General features: G+C 45.3%; 2 protein-coding genes across 9 annotated transcripts in view; both read right to left on the bottom strand.

Moving 5' to 3' along the window:
• Nucleotides 1–5: 5 nt before the first annotated feature.
• Nucleotides 6–3,898, bottom strand: SLFNL1 (schlafen like 1). The gene is made up of 4 exons (XM_083512210.1): nucleotides 3,769–3,898; nucleotides 2,469–3,171; nucleotides 1,207–1,878; nucleotides 6–156 (listed from the first exon to the last, which is right to left on the bottom strand). Exons 2-4 carry the CDS (start codon nucleotides 2,916–2,918, stop codon nucleotides 43–45), a joined length of 1,236 nt encoding a protein of 411 aa, XP_083368336.1. The 5' UTR covers nucleotides 2,919–3,171; nucleotides 3,769–3,898; the 3' UTR covers nucleotides 6–42.
• Nucleotides 3,899–4,730: 832 nt separating this feature from the next.
• The window catches only part of SCMH1 (Scm polycomb group protein homolog 1), a 43,923-nt gene continuing 34,620 nt past the window's right edge, over nucleotides 4,731–14,033 (bottom strand). For 4 of the 8 annotated variants that reach the window (XM_083512153.1, XM_083512151.1, XM_083512152.1 and 1 more), the window contains 3 exons: nucleotides 9,501–9,704; nucleotides 9,062–9,204; nucleotides 4,731–6,758 (listed from right to left, as the gene is read on the bottom strand). In XM_083512153.1, the coding sequence (XP_083368279.1) occupies nucleotides 6,633–6,758; nucleotides 9,062–9,204; nucleotides 9,501–9,704 (473 nt within the window). In that variant the 3' untranslated portion in view covers nucleotides 4,731–6,632. Of the gene's footprint in view, nucleotides 8,406–8,627; nucleotides 9,205–9,500; nucleotides 9,705–12,536; nucleotides 12,666–14,033 lie in introns of all 8 variants that reach the window. The other 4 variants (XM_083512148.1, XM_083512149.1, XM_083512150.1 and 1 more) reach the window with 2 other exon arrangements.

Here is a 14,033-nt window from a genome sequence, read left to right as displayed (position 1 = left end):
AAACCTGTTAGACGCAAGCTCTTTACTGGTGGTGTTTAGCTGTCACCTGAAAAAACAGCAGGTAGCATTGCTGGTATTTTGTTGCTGGAAGGCTTCCTTCTCCTTCAGCAAGCTCTCTATTTTCACCTCCAACTTCTTGATCTCCTCCGTCCATTTCTGGAAATTTATAAAAAGCAGGAGTTATTTCCTTTCAGATATTTGCAGCTGCTGCCAAATTACCTTTTTGTCCAAAATTGATCTCTGGCAGTGAGTTTTGCTAGAAGGGTGAATAGATTTGAGGGAATTGGCAGTATGTATTTCAGGCCAGGGTGTTTGGCTTGGTTCAAATGCAGCAGTAAGTGATAGCTACGGTGTGCATCATTAAGCAAAGAATAGCAATCAAAGGCTAAAGAAAGCAGATAATGTGATTTATTGCATCTGCCTGCTATGGCTGCCACAATTGTCAGTCCACCAGGGACAGAATTAGTCAATAGTGCTTTTTTGGGCTATAACTATGTGGGAAGCTGATCAAAAGGTTTTATAATTTTTTCCCTAATAGAATTCATATTTTGAGGCATCTATTTTAACAACAAGGTCCACTTCCTCACTGATAACCAATGGAAAGTAATTTAGTCTTAAATGTTTTAAAGGTCATTATTATTTATTATTAAATTTATATACCGCCCTATACCCTCAGGGTAGTTACAAGCCACTTAGTTCTTATCCTCCCCTAGCTCCAGTGTAACATTTTCTGAAGAAAGCAGTGAAGGTGCCCGTCTGTGGCTAAACTTTCCCTATGCCTATTGAGCCAAGTTGCAAATAATTTTGACAAAATAAAAACTCTCCCACTCTGCTGCCACGTATCAAAATCCAGACCCAAAGTGACACACAAAAATCCACTTAGGGATTTCCTCTCTGCCTTTCATTTCAACAGCCTAATTGAGAAGGGGGGGGGGGAGACAGGAAAGTGCTTTATACTGAACCAGACCATTAGTTCACCCTTCAGTATTCTCTACACTGGCTGGTAGCTGCTCTTCAGGGTTGCAGGCAGGGAAGATGTCAGGAGTTCAGCATGCATGCAAGGCAAATGATTATCACTGAGCTATGACCCTTCCTCCATTTAACAATGGTAACAATTGTTAAAACAATTGGGGAAGCCTTGCATTTCACTTGGAGATAGACCAGTAGATTTCAATCCTGCTAGGCTGTGCAAAAACTGAAAATTACCTGCCGGCACCACTCTTGAATGGCGCTGCCAGTAAGGGGGCCCTGAATACTACCTTCCCGTCGCATGTATACTTCCCCTTGGTCTGTTTCATAAAGGAGCGGCTTGTTCTGCTTTGGAGGATGAACACTTAGTCGGATAACTTTCAGGAAGATGCCAGTGTCTTCGGCTTTGATAACTGGGATGAAGCTCAGCGTGTAGTCCGATGGGAAAACCTGTGGTTTAAAGCCTTTCAAAAGAGAATCTATGAGCAGCCGGATCCTGTCTTCATCTTTGTGGTCACACCTGACTCCACGTACCATGCCGTTATCCTCAACCCCCACAAAAAGGCTGCCACCTTCACTGTTGAGAAATGCGCACATATACTTCCGCACATGATGTTTTAGGGTACCTGCCAGATATTCCCCACTTCCACGTTTGAATTCCACGTTCCGGGTTTCGTTGCCCATGGAAGCTCCATAGAATAGGCACTCTTTCCCTACGATCGCTCTCTGGACAATGGCACTGTCTGAGCGGGTGCCGCTCAGAAAGGCCTCTGGCCGTTCTGCCATACAGGAGTATTGAGGAAACTTTCTGATGCGGTTGAGATGGTGTTCGTTTAGAATCAACTTCCTGCTTCTCTCATACCCTTGCCCTCCCAGAAAAGTTTCTGAGCTGCTGCCAACAGAGTCACTCTGCAGACATGACAAGGAAAAAACAGGTAAGGGCAAATGCCATGGAGATGGGCTATAGCAAATACAATTCTTTGGGGGTGGGGGGAGGTAGCGTCATTTAAACTAGGAAGCCATTTGGATAATGGCTATAACATACAAATCCCTTTAACAACCCTCTCCCTGTCTCACACTGATGCTGGGAGTTAGACAACTCATCATCTGAGACACGCAAAAGGAGGCAATAGGGTCTGACTGGTAGGAGCTGAGCTAGAGGAAATGCGTTGATCTAGTAACGAAACAAGTTGACCTGGGTGATTATGAAACAGTCATTGGAAGTTTGAAAGTGAAATCTGGGGTGTTTGCCTTTGAAAGTGAAATCTGGGGTGTTTGCCTTAGATGTTTGACTATAGAAGTTATCAAAAAAATGGGGGCGGGAATGTAGGTGATTAATTTATTTCCTTTCACTGCTTGGATCAGTATCAAGAAATGTAATGTACAGTACTCTGAAGGTCTAATGAATATTCTCTTTTGTAGGAAACCCAGCCAGATGGGCGGGGTATAATTATTATTATGATTATTTTCTTTCAGTGTTCCCATTGCTGGAGCCTTACCTCTTTGTTACCTTTGGCATGAAATGCAAACGTCTTGCCATGTCCCACGACGAGATTCTTCCCTTTCTTCACAAGCTCCTTGGTAAGCTCCGACTCTGCCTCAGAGGCAAGTAGCTGCTTTATGACATGCTCCAAGCTGGAGTCTGTGGCTACCTGGACAAAGGCATAGGCTTGCCTGCGTTTCTTTACCACTTCAATGTTGTGTCTCTGGAGGGTGAAGCTAGCCATGCCCAAGATGTCCTTGAGCATGCTGCAGAGAACTTCGCGGGAATACTTGGGGTTCAGGTTGCCAACGTAGAGAACATAGGGACGTGCCTGCCCAGAATCTTCATCTTCTTCTACCACCTCCTCAGCTTTTGCCTCTGTCAAAGACTGCTCTGTGGCCTGGTCAACGTTGTCAACTGGTAATGCACATTCTACTATGATCTCTGGAATGGTTGTTGCTTCCATTTGCAGACCTAAAAAATGGTCTGAAAAATTCTAGAAGCGGGATTGGTGGTAGTTGCTCTTATTCCTCATTGGGGTATAGCTGGCTGGTGTACAGGAGGCCAGACTGCCTTGCTAATTCTATGCTGAACTTACTCTTATTACTTAGCACATGACTGAAGTATGGTCACTAGTTTCTAGCTTGTTTCTGTGGTCGATGAAGAAACAGGGAGCTACAGGAACTGTGGCGGAAAAGGCCTTGGCATGGTTTCAAAGCCTACGGGGGAAAAGAACCCACAATAAACCTGAATTTTGCTTCTAGCAGTCATTATGTTGCCTGGAGGCAAGGATTGCAATCTGCCAGTAGGCAGTTGCTTTTCCTTGGCCCTCTCTTTTATATAGAGTAGGTCAATGAGACTTAAGAACATAATTGCTGGGTTCAACCCAAGGTTCATATATCCCAACACTCTAATTCCAAAAGTGGCCAGAAGATGCACTTAGGAGCTCACAAGAGCAGGTGCCATTATTAATCTTCAGCATGTGGTCCCTGGCTGCATGCTGCTTCTGTACCAAGAGGTTTTATTTACCTACAGTGGCTAATATTCATGGAGACAAGGCCTGTGTCCATCAATGGCTAATCCTTTTGAAAAAGCCATCCCAGCAAGTGGCCATTACAGTATCTTTCAGTATAAATGATGTTGAGAATTATCCCTACTGATTGCTAGAACTTAGTATCCAATCAGGCTAATTTGCAATGTATGAGAAGTAGAACATTCTCTCTATCCATTTATAAACCTCTGCCAGAGTTAATTTTTTTGCCCAAGGATAGCTTCTATCTCCCAACCCTCTGCAGCATCCTCAAAAATCAAGTTACCATGGAAGGAGGTGGTGCTCATGCTGGACTGAACAGGTTTTTGTTGTTCAGAAGCCTTGCTGCTTCCAGGTAGGCCCTTCTTTGGCCTGTCTCCTCTGAGTCTCTTTAATAGAGCTTAAATTGTGAGGTCATAGATGCCCTTGCTACTTACAGTTCTAACCTGTGTTCAGTTGGATCCCACAATGAAGGAGGAGGCCTATGCTTCCTGTGGACAAGCAGTACTTGCTCACCTAAAGGAAGATGGACACAACTGCTTCCAATTTGAAGCTTAAATACCACAGCAAGGTTTCAAGATACCAGCAATAGGAAGGCATTAGAATTGCAGTGAGCAAATACCCGGACTGCAGCAACTGAGGGTGTGTGTGTGTGTGTGTCAGTGGTAGGGAACCCAAGTCTTAGGGGTCAAATGCAGCACTCCAGTCTGTTCCCACTGGTCCTTGACACTCTCCCCAGGTCACACCTTCTCATGATCCATGGCCTCCTTGAGTGTTTTTGCCCAGCTGGAATGTGTCACTGAATAGTGATATAAATGCTTTTGGTTTTACCTCGATTGAAAATTGAACAGTGCATGTGCAGAAATCTCCTTTCGAGTTTTGCATGGCTGGAAAGCTGCCTACCATACATACAAAAGGTACGAGTTACCCTAACCCTTACCTGTGTATGCATTTCAGTTGTGCTAGATCATATTTAAATGCATTTAACGTGTAAATGGAAGATTCTCTTGTAGGGTATGAGAAAAACAGGGTTGCAAGTGGAAAACTTGGTAGTGGTCTCTACTGCCTCCATCTCAGACTCTGTTGTTAAGGGCGTGGGGATGGAATGATGTTTCTCTCAGCTTTTCCTGATAAGCCTAGAGACCCAGTACTGATTTTGGATGGATGAATCCCTGGCCCCACTCTTTTGCAGTGTCTTAAGTTGTTCATGTAATCAATCAGTGGAGAATCACAGCACAGCTCCACCTATCCTATTTCCCCCCACTCTTTTATTTATAAACAAAATCAACAGAATAAGTGCAGAAAAGAATATTGGCAGCCCCTTGCCCCCCGTTACCTGCAGCAGGCAGTGCTCACAGAAATGGTATTCTGCAGCCAGGCAGTGATGGCAGACAGAGGTAACCACCCCCCTCCCACCAAAGAGAGCTACACCAGACAACCCAAAATATCGGCCGAGTCACACAAATACCCCATTGCACTGCAGTGAGCTCTGGCTCCTTCCTAGAAGTGGCTTATTGCCTATGAATTTTCATTGCTTGGGTTTTTTTATTTTTTGCATTATCAATTTAGGTTGTCTCTAATCTCTCCTTCTGGGCTAGTCTGAAATCACTCTTCCACAAGAGCCTGGCATTCACTGGAAGGGTAGCAAGTTAGGAAGAGAGAAGTGCCTACGAAGAGATGCACCTTAAAGCTGCCCTTCCTCACTTTATTAGTGTAGGGCAGGAAACAGCCAAGCACAACTGAATCTCAAGGTCCATTTGTCCTCATCCCAAAGGGTAAGTTGCCAAGGCTACTCTCCAGAAAGTGGAGGAAAGGAAACACACACTACTTTGCTTTCTCAAAGCAAAGGAGGTTTCAGTCTAGGACCTGGAGAGGGGCAGAGCTTTGGGGCACCAGCTTAACCACCTTCTTTTCCCATTCTCATTGGCCAGCAGCAAAAAAAAAAAAAAAAAAGCCCTCTACTATGAGACAACGCAGGCCACTGCCCAAGTGCCATAAAAAATAAATACATTAAAACGTTTTTCAGAATACATACAAACGAAGCAATTCATGTTCCCAATTTGAGTTTGGGAAGGACAAACCATCTAAATATACCTGTTTCCCATCCATCTGCTATCCCACACACTTGGTCAGGTAGCTACAACTGAACAGCTCCGACAGACTGGAGGGGTAGGTTGAACGGTACCGTTGTGGAATAAGAAACATTTGATTCCTCAGGAAAAAGGTTAAAACAGTTGCTATTCCCATAGCAAGTAGAAAAAACATTTCAGGATCTTGGGGGGGGGGGGGGGAAGCTTGAGTTGTTCAGCTGTGTGCCCTGCGACACTAGGATAAGGGAACCTACGTTTTCCTCCCTCTCCATTCTTCCCAGCTCACTTAGAGAGCTACATGGCATATCAACACAGATCCACTGCTGTGCCCTACCATAATCACCTTCTCCTTGTTCCAAATAAATATTAGAGCTTTCTGCCCACATGCCAGCAACTCAGTAAAACTGCTAGCTTGAGACTTCCATGGAGGAAAAGGCTGTAACAGCACCAAGTGAAGAGATTGGTAGGGTGGCGTGTCCTCTGCCTTACCCACCCACCCTTACCACCCAAGGGAGTAAACAATCTGGTTAGCAGCAGCTGCTTGTCATATGCCAGAGCTGGATTCTCGCAGTCAATCTGTCCTGTATGGCACAGAAAAAGGGAACACCGCCTGGCACTGCCAACTTTCAAGTCCAAACCGTACTCTTCATAAGGCATGAAGGGGATTCTTGAGGAGGGCAGCAAAAGAAGGCAGGGCATCTGAAAAGTAAAAAGGGCCAAAACAACCATATCCGACATGAGTGTGGCTCTGCCAGAGTGCCACACACATATACACACACACAGGGAGAAGCATATTCTTCCTTACAAGTTGGACTGCGGTCCCAAAACACCATCAGCAGAAAATAGAGGAAGCATTCATCCCTTTGTACCAACAAGCCAAGTCTCATTTGATTGATAGGGGTGCCCAGGGTCTTCCTCCAGGAAACCACCTCCTGTCTGCTGGCGAAGGTGTCCTCATAGTGCTGAGATGTGTCGGGCAAGGAATGTAGGCACGCATACCTGCCTGCGTGGGGAGTTGAGAGCGCCACTTTGGCCAAGACTGCACCAGGAGGATTCTTTTTCAGAACTTGCCCTGCTTTAACTTGTCAATGTGGTAGGTGAGTTTCAGTGCTGGCCCAAGCTTCAAGCCCATGTACTTCATCATCATATCGCTGCGCAACAAGAGCAAGGCCTTGCCGTCAATCTCCTGGAAACACAGAACAGAGAGAACCACATTTGTCTGGCCAAGCCTCTCGCAGCAAGATAATGCCTCAACATGGCCAGAAGCAAAACTTTAAAGAGACGGGTGGGGCTAGCACTAGTTTGAGATAATGCTATGGCTGGGCTGGTGGACTTTTCAATGTTACTTGTATAGAAGATGGAACTTGTTCCAGGCACTGCTTTTTCAAAGCTGTAAGGCACTATGGCATAACAAGCGGCACATACCAAAATCTCAGCTGTACAACCTTTAAAGCAGGCCTGGGGAATGTGTGGCCCGCCAGATGTTACTGGACTACAACTCCCATCATCCCTGAGCAGTGGTCATCATGGCTGAGGAAATGGAGTCCAACAACTTCTGGAGGGCCGCACATTCCCCACTCCTGCAGTAGGATATTGAGACTATGTGGCTGCACATCTAGATATACACAGTGTTGTTGCTGGCTAGCAACAAAGTGGGGCAATAGCTTGGTGGTAGAGGACATGTTTTGCATGCAGAATGTCCCAGGTTCAATCCATGGTCTTTCTAGTTAAAAGGCTCAGTTAGCAGGTGATAGGTAACACTGCTCTTTGCCAAAGACCCTGGAGAGCTGCTGCCAGTCAGAGTTGACAAAGCTGGGCTAGATGGACCAATGGTTTGAATAAATATAAGGCAGCTTCCTATGTTCCAGCTCCAGCCCTACTCCCAACACTACAATTGTTTAAAGCAGGCACAGGGAACAAGTGACAGGACTCCCAATGCCCATTGTTCCTGATTTTGCAAACTGATGGAAGTTGAAGTCAATAACATCTGGAAGGACACCCATTCTATTCCTATTCCAAAAGATGAAAAGGGTGGTCTTCCCTGTCTAAAACCAGTATAGCTATTTGGGGAAAATCTGACCTGTAGCAATTTTTTGTTCCTCCCTGCAACCCAACTGCTCTTCACCAAAGGCAGTTATGCCCTTTTTGCATATACATAAATAAATCCAAATTCTGCAAGCACAGAAGCTGTTTGGCACAATTCTGCTTTTGCTAAAAACAGGGAAGACAACAACTTCTGTAAGTCACTGGATATCTTTTCCAGTCATGCCCAAACACTTTAAAGGCTGAATTGCATTGTTGGGTTGAAAGGAGAGATTGTCAGGGAGCCACATCTGAAAGCCCAGACAAGGTTTCATGCTGGCTATCAGCTAGTGTCAACTTTGCCTGCTTTCTCTCTCTCTCCTGACAATGCCCACCACCAGCATTTTACCTCATCTCCCTCCCCTTCTTGAACTGTATAGATTTGCTTCACCAGCACATACTCCCATGAATAAAAATGAAATCTAAGATGATGCTATCACCAGGCTTAGGGGGAGGGAGATTTCATGGGAGCCTTTTATGTACTGTGGGAACAAGTCTTGCCTCAACTCTCCCCTCCAATCTACGCTGGGGATGTTTTGTTTATTCCTTGAACCAAATATGTGAAATCCCAAGAGGCCCCAGGGGAACCAGACAGATCCTTATTAGAGCCCAGCTATTAGTCACCTGCTAAAAGGTGCGCAGAGGAGAATGGAAATGCGAGGGCTGCACTCAGTTCAATAAAATAGATCACTATTCCTGGGCTCAGTTGCCAACTCAGTACCACCAGGAATGTTCCTACTTCACAGTCTCACTTTCCCCCCCAATTCCTCCATTCTACATAAAACACCTCCCGCTTATTGCACTACTCTCTCACTGAAATGGCTCAATATATAATAAAATTTGTGCACCTTTTTCAGACATTGAAGTGGGAGTGTGGAGGGATATGCAAATACCATTATTTCATTACCAATTAACTGCTTTCAATAACTAAAGCTACAAAAGATGCAAACCAGTTTCCAATATGTATACGCACAACATTATAACTGTGCAAAAACTGGCATTCTACCCAGTCAGGTATGTCGCTTTCAATAGGGCAGTTGCACAGATCTGTGCAAGATGTGCAAACCAAGACGTCTGTCATACAATACTTGTGAAGCTGAGCCTGTGGTGCCTTCAGTGAGACACACGCAGCAGAGATTATCTCTTGTGCTTTGGTCTTTGCTCTACATCTGATGATCAAGCACATCCACCCTGGAGCTTTGCTTCCTCTGACTAGACAAGCACCAAAGCTCCTCAAGGGGAAAGGAACTTGGTACAAAAGTTTGGCAAAAAGTAAAGCTTCTTTGTTAAAGTCTGCCTCATGGTGGCTGTGAGTGCTTGTGCCATGATTCTTGCAGCAGGAGGAGAGTGTGACCATGAAAGAGACACCCCACCCCACAAATCGCCCATGTTGTTGGTTATATTTACATGCTTTCGGAAGAGGTCTGCATGGGGTCCCAGTTGTGGGTCAGCTTCCCTCACAAACTGCATGACATCTTCCACTGTCCAGCCAGATGGGTCTCGGCTGCCCAGCCGTGAGGTGTCTCGAGGAGCAAGGTATCTGTCAGAGCCTAGAGGAAACAACGGAAACAAATCATCAAATCAACAAAACCCAAACACATTTGTGTCCTGGCATGACAGGATACTGCAGGGCTCATGATTTTTCCAGATGGTCGTTTTTCAAAAGACTGCCACCCGTTTTGTCAGTGTTAGTTTGCACAGAGCCACTTTCACATGAACAATGGTCCGTGTCACCGGTTGCCCCCTTCTCTTCCATCATGCATGGGAAATAATACATTGCATGGAAACACAAGAATGGAGCTAGGGATACTTCATTAGAGAGAAGAGATGTTCTAATTGCCCTTACCCCCAGCACTAAGTCTATGCAAGGCAGAGGTACTGCACTGAGAAAGACTGGAGGGCTGGTGAAGGTGCCTGTATCCTTGAAGTCTGTAGTCTCTTGAATTCCTGCTGGGACTGGATGCACTGACAGCATTCAAGGCGGAGTCCATGGGGTCTAGGCGTGGCTCCAAGGGACCTGGCAGGCCATCACTCAAAACAAACGTTTCACCTGGAAGACATACAACCAACTAATGAGAGAAGTGCAGCCACCAGCTGCAATGCTGCAAAGTACCCAGAACATCCAAACTGCAGAAACAGCCTGCTTCTGCCCAGACAGAAAGTCAGGAAAAGAACAAAGGAAAGGAGGAGGAGTAATCACTTTGCTCACAACTGAGTTCCAGTCCTTTTGGTGGCCTCCCCTTCTCTACCAGTTTCATTCACTAATCCAAACTTATTGCTACTTACATTTCATGTTCATTTAGTTTGACCATCATAAAAAAAGATAGCAGGGGTAGGGAAGAGAACTCTTTCCAGCTCAAGGGCCGCATCCCCTTCGAGTCAATCTTCTAGGGACTGTGGAAGGCACAGTGTTCAGAACAATTCCTGCCATTCCCCAGAAGAGGAAGAGACATGGTAGTGGTGGGTGAGTCCCTACTGAGGGGGACAGAGGCAGCAGTGTGCAGAGATAGCAGGATGTCCTGGGAGGGGTGCTGTCTTCCAGGCACAAAGATTCACAATGTGACAGAGGTTGCTGATCTGATAAAACCCACTGAACACAACTCTTTCCTTCTGATTCATGTGGGTACAAGCGATACTGCCAGACACAGCCTTTGACATATAAGGGACTATAAAACTCTGGGTAGGAAGCTGAAGGGCCATAGGGCACAGGTGGTTTTTTTCATCACTCCTTCCTGTTGACGGTCAGGGAGAGGACAATACTAGAAGTAAACCTCTGGCTGCACAGGTGGTGTCATCAGGAAAGGTTTAGCTTCTTGACCATGGTCTCCACTTCCTGGAGGAAGGACTTCTGGCAGGAGATGGGTTACACCTCACAGTGGTTGGTAAGAATGTGTTAAGAGTCTTGCAAACCTGATATGGAGAATTTTAAACTAAATCCTGTGGGCTGATGGTTGGGGGAGACAATACTACAGGTGACAGAGGGAAACCTGTACCACAATGATAAATAAGAGAAAAAACTGATCTTTCTGTACTCCAATCTGTTTGCTGCTAAACTCGGTGTACATGAAGTGCAGTCCAACTGATCCCACAGCATCTGGGCTGGATTCACTATACCAGTTATGTCTGTGGCAGCCTTGGGCAAGGACCTGTTTGTGCAACAGGGCTTTCCCCCCTCTCCCCGCCCCGCGTATCCCTGCAATGACTTCAGGGTAGTTGGGAGGACCCCCAGAACAACATGGGGGTGGGGTGAGGAAAGTGAGGTGGAATTGTTCCATCTGGCAAGTTGAAATGCTTGTGCAGACTGAATGACTGAAGAGTGTGATGCAGAATTCCACTCTCTGTCTGCCTGATTTTCCTGATAAATCCTATCATTAGAAATGAACTGTACTGAGCGTGCCACAGGCTCAGTCTCTGCATTCGTGAATAATCCCTAGCAGGCTCTTGCATGGGTTAAACTTGGACTGCAGACTGGAAAAAAAAGTAGAAGGGCTTTGTCCATTCTCTACTGCATGATTGTGGAACCACTGGGCCTCCATATGTAGCTGGACCACAACTCCCATCATCCTTTACCACTGGTCATGTTGACTGGGGCTGACAGGAGCTGTAGTCCCATAACATCTGGACCGCCACAGCCCCGCCCCCTCTACTGTACTGATAATCCCACAGCATCATTGAGCTGAACAATGTTTTCAGGAATATTGTTCCAAGGGCAGCATACCTGGGGAACAGTACCAGTCAACAGGACATTACGGACGGTCTCCCACCTACAGTGCCAACTCTTGTCAGAAAGAGAAAGAAACTTCCAGAGTGGCTGGGGAAACTCAGCCAGATGGGCGGGGTATAAATAATAAATTATTATTATTATTATTCCATAAGATGCCAACTGGGTCATAAAAAAGGGTCCATCATGCCCATCATTGTCCAGGAAGCCCATAGGCAGGACATGAAGGCAATAGCCCTCCTGTGCTATTGTTCCCCAGCAACTGGCATTCAGCAGTATGTTACCTCTGAAACCATCAAAACTATATAATAATAAAAGCTATAATAATCATAAGGGGTTACAGTTGATTCAGCTCCAATTGCTACTCAAGGATTATAAAGGTCTTTGCAAGCCAAAGACCAGCAGCTTCATACTTGCATGCATTTGCTGTGAGGAACAAGACAGTATGGAGCTAGGGAAGGTTTCCAGCTCCAAAGTGTGATGCCAAACGAAGCTTATTGTGGAAAGAAGTCATGTTGTAAACATTGCATTTGGATTGTCTGAAGACAACTGGATAATTGTATTGTGTACAAGAAAAAGCAGGAGGCTTCAGGAAATGTAGTGATTGCTTGAAGGGATGGAAAGAAACTCCCCTTTCCCCTGTCTTGACTTTCTCAAAATTCAGTAAGAGCTGGTCAGAAAAGTCTGGGGGGCCAGGAGTGGGGTTGGGTTGCTTCACCCCTCAATGGTGCACACAGCTATCAGGGACCAAGCAGGCTGTTCAATCCAGCACTGGGAGGTGCGGAAGGGAGGTACCTCCCTTTCCCTGAAACACTTCCTTCAATCCTAATTGTAGATTCAAGAACAGACATAGAAAGGGCAGGAAGTTACTGTCTTGATAGCCCTAAATCAACCTTTGCCATCCTGATGTTCTTCAGATGTTTTGAACTACAACTCCCATCAGTCTCAGTCAGAACAGCCATGCTGGTGGGGGGTGGAAGCTGTAATCTAAAGTATCTGGAAACCACCGAGCTGGCAAAAGCTACCTTAAACAATGAATGACCGGGATAGAAGCATGCTAGATTTGGAGCTGTTATATGTCTTTCTATATCTTCATCAACCTATGCTGCTGATTCATAATTAATATTAACAGCCAGGCTGGGAAAAATATGCTGTGCTCACCTTCCAAAGGGTGATGGTCATTCTTTGGTAACTTGGGGGAGAGAGCACTGTATGGAGGGGAATCTTGTAAATATCTCTTTGCACCCCGTCCTGGTCCCAGTAGAGAGCCATCTAACGAAATGCTCCTGTCTAGAAAGAGAGAACAAGCCCTGCTTAGGATCAGAGTCTTCCTTGGGAATCAGCCCTGCCCAAGATCACCAGAACTTCCACTATGCATGGAAGCCTGAACCTCAGTCAATAGACATCAGAGTTGCAGAACTGCGCCATTGTTTTGGAATCTAGTTGGTTCAAAATAAATAATACCTGCCAGCACTTTGGTCCATTCAATAAAGAAAGGCTTATGAAAGGGACAGTGGCACTTCGCATACTGTTCTCAAGCCATTCTTTTACCTTTTAAGCGTGTGTGCAATTTAGGAAAAGAAATGATATTACTTCAGTTCTTCTGAATGTGAAACTGCTGAACATTTTTAATCAAGGCTCAAATTTTTCACAGCACTGTTTTAATAGACCACAGAGACGTAGGGGTTTTGGAGTACATTGTCCGCAATATGCTGATGACACACAGCTCTGCTCCTTTACAACTGCGGGTGTGGCAGTAGATGCGCTGGACGGTGCTTTTCAAAATGGTTCTCAAATATATTGGCTGACTGTAGGGAACCTGGGTGTCTTAGTTTCAGTGAGCATGACTAAAAGTGTGAAGTTAGTTCACGTCTATGTATGACATTTCTGAACAGCGGTAGGGTGCAACCTGATAAAACTGAGTGTTCAAACTCACAGAAATAGATACAGCTCATCCATTATATCATTAGCACATTTTCTTTTGCACAGCGCTGACTCCTATGTGTCAAATTCCTAAAGATAGAAACCATCCAGTGACATATGGGACAATTAGCACAGGGAAAAGAACAATTAATTATGTCTAGCCCTAAGCCTTGCTTTTTTTTTGCCAGTGCCTGCATATCTATCTATCTATCTATCTATCTATCTGTCTATCTGTCTATCTGTCTATCTGTCTATCTGTCTATCTGTCTATCTGTCTATCTGTCTATCTGTCTATCTATCTGTCTATCTATCAGACAGTAACCTCTATCTCCACCTTTCCAAGTAACCAATGAATTACCATGGCAGTTCTGAGACATGGTGACTGGCCAGCAGAACTTGTCTAATGTCTCACTTCCGGATGGCTCTTGTTATGCAGACTGCAAGCACCGTTCAGCAAAAGACCTAGTTCCTCAATGGGAGGTGGGTGTTTTGGGGATCCAGAGAGTAGCAGATACATAGGAAATCCATTCAAACCTTTGTAATGCTTCACAGTAATCTAAGGCCACCACTACGTTTATAGGTTTACCATAATATACTCAGAGCACAGAATCTGAGGTGTCTCATCACACAGAGCACCCAGCCCTGCTTACAAAGGAAGTGCTCTTAAACCCTTCCAGTTCTTTGTCAGGGGAATTCCTGCAGGCAGAATGAACCCAAGGGAGAAAAAAACACCCC

The sequence above is a fragment of the Podarcis liolepis genome (genome assembly GCF_965112155.1).
Source record: "Podarcis liolepis genome assembly, chromosome: 7".
Taxonomy (NCBI): domain Eukaryota; kingdom Metazoa; phylum Chordata; class Lepidosauria; order Squamata; family Lacertidae; genus Podarcis; species Podarcis liolepis.
This window is presented reverse-complemented; position numbering and strand designations above follow the sequence as displayed.

Coding starts and splice junctions, on each gene's coding strand:
- SLFNL1 (XM_083512210.1), bottom strand. CDS start 2,918: ATGGAAGCAACAACCATTCCAGAGATCATAGTAGAATGTGCATTACCA. Junction 1,879..2,468: donor ATGCCAAAGGTAACAAAGAG/GTAAGGCTCCAG, acceptor TCATGTCTGCAG/AGTGACTCTGTTGGCAGCAG. Junction 157..1,206: donor TTCAAGAGTGGTGCCGGCAG/GTAATTTTCAGT, acceptor ATAAATTTCCAG/AAATGGACGGAGGAGATCAA.